Source organism: Anopheles nili, chromosome 2, assembly GCF_943737925.1.
Source record: "Anopheles nili chromosome 2, idAnoNiliSN_F5_01, whole genome shotgun sequence".
NCBI lineage: Eukaryota > Metazoa > Arthropoda > Insecta > Diptera > Culicidae > Anopheles > Anopheles nili.
Genome location: NC_071291.1, coordinates 70,212,755 through 70,221,359, shown reverse-complemented (window position 1 = coordinate 70,221,359; position 8,605 = coordinate 70,212,755). Strand labels below are relative to the sequence as shown.

Below are 8,605 nucleotides of genomic sequence, written 5' to 3'. Positions count from 1 at the left end.
TAAATCCACTTGAACAATTAATATTCAACGATTCACGGTTGATTTAATTCTATTTCAATTGGCTAATGATCACTCACGAATTGCACTGCATTGTAACGATCTTTTAATTTAAGTAAACTTTGTCTAAAAATAGGAAATAAAATTTAGAAAATTATAGCATATCCCTTTAACGGTAAAAAACCGTAATAAATACCAAATGACACAGTAAATGATTTGGACACGAAAAAGAAGACGCAACAAAATTCGCGCAATCCGATCCAATCCGAGATCGGCATATCCGCCAGCGTACACGACCGTTTTCCCTTGGTTATTTTTAATCCATCCCTATATGCGATGCTACGGTTTGATTAAAAATACCTCCCGGAGCCGCAACATTGTCGGCCGGGCGGATGGCACCAACGGGGTGATGCATGTTGTATTTATTTTCTACCTTTCTTCAATAATTTTGGCGCTTTTCTGCTTCGGGCGAGATTCATAGATAATATTTTTAGCTCCCGCCGATCGGTGGCGATATTTTTATATATCAAACACCTTCACCCGCTTTTTCTTCTCTCCCACCCCAACGGCGTTTCTTCCGGAGGTGGTACCGGTGCGATATGATATGGGAATGAAAAATGGCGTAAAAACGTAAACAAGGGCCGCTGGCGCACTCACTCCGGCGAGCGTCGATCAAGATCCGGATTCTCGCGGAGGGTGCCGCATGGAAAATGGGTTGCCATGCTAATGATTGAAATTGATCTTCGGAAAGAGGTGGTATTTATGCCAGGAGGCCTTTGGTGAGCGGCGATTTGAAAGAACATCGTTGCAGTTGGGAAATCTTCGTGGCGGTTACGAAAAGGTACGCGAGGAAGATGGTTTAAGAGTAATCTGAGGTTTTTCTACTTCTGTGTTTGATCGAAAGAATCTTTTAGCAAAAAACACAATCCAAAAAGCAAAAATTTTTTGTTCAAAGGTATGGAACGCAAATGGTACAAGCATCGTGAAGTCCCTGCACTAGTACCACGATCATGCCAATGTGTTGTTTCTACAAAAGTAACTATAAAAAATTCACCCTTCAGGCAATCGAGAGCACCTTTCCTGCGATGCTCGAATCGAGGGGTATCGAATTTCCCGCGACGCGTAACACTGGCAGCATTAATTCGCCGTTCGCGGTCCGTTGCGACGGTTCCGGCGATTCCTTGCAACAGCGGCAAAGCCGGGTAAGGTGTCCATCGGAATGCAGGATCGTAAAAACTCGCTTTCCCTACGGCCTTGCCGATGTGCCCTTATGCCACTGGTTTAAATTTAATCACCACAAGTAATATAGTTCTGAACAAAGAGGCGCGATTTCGCACACGTGGGAACTTATGCAGCCATCGTAAGCAGAATGGGGGTTGCTTTTTTCTAGCTTGTTCGTTAAGGTAATATTTTAAACCACCTCTGGTCAACACTAGCTGGTCTAACACGCAAGAAACACTTCACGTAGATTTTTTCATTGTTTCATTGGAATAGTATGTATTTTTAAAATGGTCACTCGTTGTTAGCCCCCTTTCCATACAATCTTTCCATTTTTGAAACTCTATTTTTTCTGCTTTAAAATAAAAACTTTAACTAGGTTTGGAACGTATGTTTGCCATTACCAGTCCGCACGATGTTCAAAACACAAACGGAAAATCAACCCGAACAAATTCCTCTCCGGCTCAGAGGGTGAAACACGACTCAGCGCACTCGCGTTTGCTTTCGGAATGTTGAATCCGCGCGTACTGTTGCGGAGCATAACATTTCTCACGCATTGCACAGTGGGAAACGATCCTTGCTATCCGAAAGAGTCCTGGACAAAAGAAAAGGGACCATGTTTTACAATATTTAACTTACAATGGGTTCACACATTTTTTATTTGTTTAAAGCACGTGTTTGCAAATTTTAAAAATTTTGAACAAATTATATATTCAAACCTCAGCTATTTTGTCCAATTTTAACATCTTATATTTAAGCAATCTGTTTTTTAAGTATTTTTAAGAATATACTTGTTTTGTTAGAACACATGCTAACTGAACTTATTTGAAAATTTAAACTAAAGTACTTTGAACTCATTCATCATGTCCGTTGTATGGTACGAAGTCTCTGCTATCACGTAAACATTATTGATTCCTTTCGTATACAATAAGGATTCGAATAAATCTGCAGCTTCAAATATCCTAATGCTTAAATACCCTCAAATTATAATAATTAGATATTGCTAATTAAAATTAAGTGCTTTTTAAATAAATTGATGCATACCGCTAAGGATAACTTCAAATCAAGCATAAACACATGTCGCTGACACAAGAGAAGATTTCATGCAGTAGTTGCTCGAAACATAAAGTGCTCGATTTTATTTTGAAAACAATAATAAATAGCAAAACATGGAAAAATAGTGCCCAGTACGACGACAATTTTACCATAATATTGTAAAATAATAATTTAAAAAACAGATATGTCTAAGATTCCAAAAGCTGCGCTGAGCCTGAAACAGGTAAATTTAAAATTAAAACAGCATCTTTGATATCTCGCGTAATCATTGCGTTTTTTTCAGTTTATGCTACGACAAGAAGTGCTCAAGCTATATCGGACGATATTTCGAACCATCCGGCAGGTTCCGGATGCGGCAAACCGGCGGGACCTACGAGATTGGGCAAGGACGGACTTTCGTAACAATAAGAACCAAACGGACGAGCTAGCCATCAAAATGCTGCTGCAGCATGGTACAAGAAGCCTCAAGGAATTACAAACGAGTCTCGAGCTCAGTGGAACCGACACCAGCAACAAAGCGAATACAAAGCATAGCTAAGCTACGCCCCAGAAGAGACTGTTATATAATGTTTGCTTGCTGAGATTTTAATTAGTTCAAATAAATTACAAACTTAGGAAACATCCAAAGTGTCGCTCTTCTACTCCATCTTCATGTCAAGGAACAACAGTTCGCTTGCGTATATCCGTTTGGCGATGAAAAAGTCACGCGCGATTCGAAATAAGGTGAAAAAGTTCACGAGTAGCAGAAACCCAACCGAAAGGACATTTTGCCATTCGGGTGTGAGAGCAAATATGGCAAGCTGGAGTACTATTAGCAGCATCTGCAACGCGAACAATGCCTGATATATTAATAGGTGATTGCTAAAAATTGTCTGCAACGAGAGAATGAAAGATGAGTGTGAAAAAAACTTTGCAATGGTCTCCGTTTAATGATTCGAAACATACGTAAAATCTATAATGGCTGCTGTTTGCTGGAATGGCCGAAGTGCAGTAGCCGATGGATCGGAACACCTCCCCCATATGGCGCACGTTTGTCCCGTGCGGGTAAATACTCGTTTTCGACCACGTGTACGTAGGGAGACTGTTCGATCGATTGTTCACCCTGCACCACTGACCGAGATGAAGCGATGCTCTATGGAACACGTCGCAGTAACGCATTGGGAAGCAGTACGTAACGCACATGGTGAATCCGCCGACAAACACGCACGCCAGGTGTTGCGTGGTCCAAAAATTATTATAGTACAGATGCTTCGAAGCCAATACGCAAGGCACGAACCCGGCGTAGTACGCGTTCAGAAGCGATGTGAATATCACCTGCTTACAGCGATTGTTAAAGTCCGTCTTTAGCGCATCGATCTCTGCCCGAATGGATCCGGCGTTTGATGAGCAGCTATGCAGTGGCATTCCGTTAATACAATTGGGTTCCGTATCGACGACCATGCGAAGAAATTGTTCCAAATTGAGCCCGAATATCATTGGATACAATACTAGTGGGTAGCTAAGCACAAATAGATGGATGTAGCTCGCTTTATAGTAGATTTGTGCACCACATCCCACGAATGAAATAACGATGAATGCCAGAAAGCTGTATTTGGCCGCTTTCTTGCACACGTCCATATACGTCTCGGGACAGTTGGCATCGATAAATTTAAGTATACAGCAGTATAACAGCCGTCGACTAGCCATTATATCAATAAAGATGGCTAGATCCCAGTCGATTAGGTAAAAATTCTACGAAATATAAAGCATATATTCAAAAACATTGAATTATTTCCATTGAGCCTGCGCCGAGGCCCTTTGATTTTATGAATACACCTACCACTGCCTGCCGGTTGTAGGAATTTGGAAGCCACCAAACCGACCGGTATAGGTGCAAAAATTGTGTTGCGCTAGCGATGATCGTGAAGCAAAAAATAAACAGCTCGTTCATGAGTTCCGAGCTTTGCTCCACGTTTGGGTAGGGCACGTGTTTTGGAAAGGGTGTAAATATGGCACTGCCATCTTCTTCACTGTTGCTGTCCTGGTTCGAGGTACCACCGCTGTTGCCCGTTAGCTGGGGCTGCGAAGCGATACCCGAGTGCTGGAAATGGCTTGGTGTGGAAAGTTGTGACCGATGATACCGCCTGTTAGTTACGGTCATTGTGTTGGGAGTTAGTTGCACAGCGCTATTGCTCAAAATTCTGCACTACTTTCTGCATCACTACCGGCGAGTAGTGTATGCCTCCGTGTCTCGTGGTGCGCAAACTACAAGAACACTTAACTCAATTGGTTGTACTTAGCGAAACGCCAACTTTGAAGTGGCAATAACTATGTATTTTTTTTATTTCAGCAGCAAGTCTGCAAATGATTAAGTGTGAGCTGTGGCGCCTGCTTTGTTTTGCTAATCAACAAAAAATTGTGACAACACAAAACGTCAAAACACCGCAAATACCGATGACAAATGCCATCCACTAATATTTACGTTTATTTATTTTTCTTACGTAGCCCTATTTTAGTAGTAGGATTTGCGCCATTTAATTGTTCAACTGTTAGCCTATCCACTAAGTTTTAACAATGGTACCGCACCTGATCTACTGCATTGTTTTCGTGATGATTTGCTTCTTCACCATCTTCCCCACTACGGAAATCGAGTCGTCTGGTCTGACCCTAAACCATCTGTGTTCTCGTTACCTAGTCATCGAACATGGTTTCGTGCAATACCATATCAAAGCAACTAGCGCGAAGCTGCTAATCCACTCGGCCATGCCCATTGGATTCGTTCTATTCGTATGGCTCATGGCGTGGATCAATCCGGACGAGTTGATGCTGCTGACGGATCCGACGGATTCCGCGAAATATGCGTGGAACATTTTTTGCTCCGCATCGGGCGCGAGTTTACTATGCGCCTTGGTAACCGTTTTCTACTGGTCACAGGACGGCTGGAGCAATCATCCGATGGCAAAAAAGCTGCATAGCTTGATTAGTCCTGCACTTCCCGACTGGCACTCAGTAGCCACCAACATCAATGACGAATATCGAAGGTAGGTGGGTGTAGGTTGTAGGCGCATATGACGTGTACTTTATATTTATTTAAATAAACATTTTTTTTCGGCGACAATCTCCGATTTTCAAAATTTGATTTCTTAGGGTTACAAAAATTTCGATACGATGTAACGCAATCTCAACGCTCGTCGTGACTGATAGCTGGATAGTTAAAACTAATCTGTACGTCCCCAACATAGCACTGAAGTCAGATACGGTCTTGATCGCTTACAATGTGAGTGCCCGGTGCTGGCCGCCGCTAGCTTTCGTTACTAATATCTGTTGGTTATGCACCTACATCACGTTTGTTCCACAGATTGACACACAGGACGTGGTTAGCGACACGCTTGAGTCGGTCGAGTTCGTGAACATAGCCGCTCAACCCTTGGAAACGCACGGCGAGTCCTTTAACTTCCGCATCAACGCGCAGCAGTTCAGTCAATTGGAGAATCACCTTGATCGGCCCATTATATTGCGACCTTCTGTGAAATTTACCAGCCTTATGGAAAGATTCGTGGCGGTATTCAAAGAACAGGTGGCGCTGAATCCCGTCATCCCGAACTCGTTTGAGTCCCGTTCGGCCGACGACAGTTGCCTCGCGTGCCTGCAAGCTCAACCGAACGTAACCATCACCAAGCAATGTCTGGATGTGGATGGAACAGGTGCAATACTTCCGCTGGCTGAACGATGTCAACCGTGCGGCTGTCGTCCATTATGGTGTGTGGCCTGCCTGGCGACATGGTTTGCGAACCAGCAGCAACAGTCGGAGCGTGATACGTGGCTTAGCAGGAAATCTACCTGCCCGATGTGCCGAGCCAAATTTTGCATTCTAGACGTGTGTTACATAGAGAGTCGAACGCCACAACAGAACGATGATTAAATGATGTCCGTCCGAAATAAAAGATGCGCAAATCCCAGCTGCCCGAGAGTTCGTACAGTAGTGCCTTGATGTGCTGTTAGGTGAGAACTGCGGAGCAGCGCTGAAGATAGCGGGCATTGAGGGCTGGTAATGCGGGTGATTACGTTAGCAACTTGCCCAGCATGATTTCTACCGTCATCTTTTGACGGAAGTACTCCATGTTCGACTGGTCAAACGTGATTGCATGATCGCGCGTTAAATACTCCGCGAACATGCAGCTGAACACTCCACAGTCGCTGCCATTCTTCTGTCGTGGGCATTCGCGGATGTTCTGCTTGGTCAGCCCGTTCATGTCAAATGGCGCCTTGCGCTTGTCCAGCGATTCTTCGCATAGGTAGCTCTCCAAAGCGTTCAACACTTCATTGTTCGGTGCACCCATCGAATCGTAGTAATGGATTGTCTTCTTCCGAAGATCGATGGTCGACATGCACCAATGAATGCCGCCGACATGCACTGGCACGACGATCATATCGTGCGCTAACAGGTCCACCTTGCGCGTCCAGCGTCGCACTCCACTGTAACCAGTCTGTAGCAACCGTTGCAGGAAAAACGTGTTCATCGTGTACACTTTCGGTAGACCTTGGTCGCGTTTCATCTCGGAACGCTCACGAAGCAGCTCCATGTAGAAATTGATGACCGCGTCGTTCAGCCAGTTCATGCCTTGGAGTGTCACGAGATCATTGCCCGTAATCGGTAGGTTGAATTTCTCCATTACAACCTGGTTGCCGGTGCGCAGCTTCCGATGCATCAGCTCCAGCTGGTCCTTGGTCAACGTCGGCAGCGGTACGTCTTCCGGCTCGGGCGTTGATTCTTTCAGCTCCGTTTCGTCAAGCACGTCGAATGTATAGAAGGAGCAGACATAGTTTAGCATCTTGTTACGCATTTCATTTTCCTTCTCTTGGGTGTTCTTCCTCAAGCTACTAAGTCGTTCTTTTTCCTGCTCAATGAGCGATTTCCGCTGACTAAACAGGGCCCCGTAGCGCTGCTGCACGTCCTGGATAATGTTATCCCGGAAGACCTGTTTAGTCTGGAACCGCTCCTTTAACGTGTTCACAATCTCGGTGGGCGGTAGCTCACTCGCATTCTTTGCGCTTTCCTCTGGCGGTTCATCCTGCAGACCGAAATGCGCCGGATCAATCGTCGTGAACAGCCTACTTGGTTTGTTGTCTGAAACCACTTCGACGCAATCATCGCCATCATCATCGTCATCATCGTCGTCTTCGGTAAGATATATCGTCTCTGCAGTTGCAGCTTTATGAGCACCGGGCCGTTGGATGTCGCCGTTAAGCTTCCTTTGAGTGAAACGATCGTACGCTCCACGAACCGGCGGATCATTGGCGATGGGGATGAACTTTTTCATCAAAGCTTCGTATTTCAATCTCGCCTCATTCTGCAACAACAGATCACGATCTAGCGCAGATACGTGGTCGGTGGTTACCGAGCTCGTACTATATTTTGACCGCAAAAGGTTTCTGAATTCGCTGGTGAGCTCCGGTACAGAGTTGCCTGGATTAGTGTGCCCTCCTGGAAGCGGCACTAGCGTTGGAACGTTTTCATTGCTCTGTTTATACATGGAACTGGATCCAGCAAACAGGTTCGAGCCGTTCCCAAATCTGGGACGCCCCGTGACTGATGGTTTCGAGGAGGCGTATTTGATGGGGATCAAATTCGGCGGCCCATTACTGCTTCGTTTTACGGGAATTGGGCGCGATTCCACATCAAATCGTCTGCTAGCTATGCTGCTGTTGTTGTTGGTCAGCGTCCGATGCATTCCTCCAAGCGGGACTGCGTTGTGAGATCCATAAACGTGGTTGGCTCGGGGCATGTCGGTAATGTCGCTTAGACGGCGAGCACTCGACGCTGAACTCGTGAATCCGTACGCACCGTTCTGCTGAATGCTCGTCTTGGCCGACGTTAGCAGCGGGTTACCGTGGTGGACAGTCTCCTCCACCGGTGCTGCAATCGTAGACAGTGATGTCATTCGAGGTTTTTTCGACTCGATTTCGAACGGCACTACACTTTTGCGCTTACGGTCATTGCCCTCACTCCCGCCACCCGTGAGCATCTGCTTCAAGCGAGATATTAGCGTCCCAGGAAACATCTTCATTCGCAACGCAATCCGGATCACATTAAGCAGCCAAATTCCGTGTCCACACAGATGACAGCCGTAAGTGACCAAGAGAGAGAGCGGAGCGACGCAGGATCGGAGAGCGAGTGCGCGCGCGGTATCAAAGACGCCTGAACGGAACGAGGGCAATTTCACATCATCCAGCACAATCGTGCCTAGAAGCGCAACACAACCGGTAACTAAAACGCTTTATTTTTGACAACACACTGCAAAATTTGTCCACATACTCATGTGGTTTCCAAAAAACGGCCACAAAACGAAGATGC

The 8,605-nt window shown here is 45.5% G+C and overlaps 4 protein-coding genes across 4 annotated transcripts; 2 read left to right on the top strand and 2 right to left on the bottom strand.

The window, feature by feature from the left end:
- The first annotated feature begins 2,455 nt into the window (after positions 1-2,455).
- On the top strand, positions 2,456-2,809 carry LOC128720902 (LYR motif-containing protein 2). The gene is made up of 2 exons (XM_053814601.1): positions 2,456-2,494; positions 2,555-2,809. Exons 1-2 carry the CDS (start codon positions 2,456-2,458, stop codon positions 2,807-2,809), a joined length of 294 nt encoding a protein of 97 aa, XP_053670576.1.
- Positions 2,810-2,856: 47 nt separating this feature from the next.
- Positions 2,857-4,411, bottom strand: LOC128719992 (transmembrane protein 39A). Its single transcript, XM_053813638.1, has 3 exons — positions 4,091-4,411; positions 3,217-4,002; positions 2,857-3,143 (listed from the first exon to the last, which is right to left on the bottom strand). Exons 1-3 carry the CDS (start codon positions 4,409-4,411, stop codon positions 2,910-2,912), a joined length of 1,341 nt encoding a protein of 446 aa, XP_053669613.1. The 3' UTR covers positions 2,857-2,909.
- Positions 4,412-4,824: 413 nt separating this feature from the next.
- LOC128730304 (E3 ubiquitin-protein ligase TM129) lies at positions 4,825-6,172 on the top strand. The gene is made up of 3 exons (XM_053823342.1): positions 4,825-5,291; positions 5,398-5,527; positions 5,609-6,172. The coding sequence occupies exons 1-3, from the start codon at positions 4,825-4,827 to the stop codon at positions 6,170-6,172; spliced, it is 1,161 nt and encodes a 386-aa protein (XP_053679317.1).
- A 5-nt stretch (positions 6,173-6,177) lies between these two features.
- On the bottom strand, positions 6,178-8,318 carry LOC128730302 (uncharacterized). The gene is made up of 2 exons (XM_053823341.1): positions 8,243-8,318; positions 6,178-8,167 (listed from the first exon to the last, which is right to left on the bottom strand). The coding sequence occupies exons 1-2, from the start codon at positions 8,316-8,318 to the stop codon at positions 6,312-6,314; spliced, it is 1,932 nt and encodes a 643-aa protein (XP_053679316.1). The 3' UTR covers positions 6,178-6,311.
- Positions 8,319-8,605: the final 287 nt, after the last annotated feature.

Excerpts from the sequence above, each read along its gene's own strand:
- LOC128720902 (XM_053814601.1), top strand. The coding sequence starts at position 2,456 with ATGTCTAAGATTCCAAAAGCTGCGCTGAGCCTGAAACAG. Across the intron at positions 2,495-2,554 it reads CTGCGCTGAGCCTGAAACAG|TTTATGCTACGACAAGAAGT; the intron begins GTAAATTTAAAA and ends CGTTTTTTTCAG.
- LOC128719992 (XM_053813638.1), bottom strand. The coding sequence starts at position 4,411 with ATGACCGTAACTAACAGGCGGTATCATCGGTCACAACTTTCCACACCA. Across the intron at positions 4,003-4,090 it reads CCTACAACCGGCAGGCAGTG|AATTTTTACCTAATCGACTG; the intron begins GTAGGTGTATTC and ends TATATTTCGTAG. Across the intron at positions 3,144-3,216 it reads GCAGCCATTATAGATTTTAC|ACAATTTTTAGCAATCACCT; the intron begins GTATGTTTCGAA and ends CTCTCGTTGCAG.
- LOC128730304 (XM_053823342.1), top strand. The coding sequence starts at position 4,825 with ATGGTACCGCACCTGATCTACTGCATTGTTTTCGTGATGATTTGCTTC. Across the intron at positions 5,292-5,397 it reads ATCAATGACGAATATCGAAG|GGTTACAAAAATTTCGATAC; the intron begins GTAGGTGGGTGT and ends TTGATTTCTTAG. Across the intron at positions 5,528-5,608 it reads CGGTCTTGATCGCTTACAAT|ATTGACACACAGGACGTGGT; the intron begins GTGAGTGCCCGG and ends TTTGTTCCACAG.
- LOC128730302 (XM_053823341.1), bottom strand. The coding sequence starts at position 8,318 with ATGAAGATGTTTCCTGGGACGCTAATATCTCGCTTGAAGCAGATGCTC. Across the intron at positions 8,168-8,242 it reads CGGGAGTGAGGGCAATGACC|CACCGGTGGAGGAGACTGTC; the intron begins GTAAGCGCAAAA and ends CTACGATTGCAG.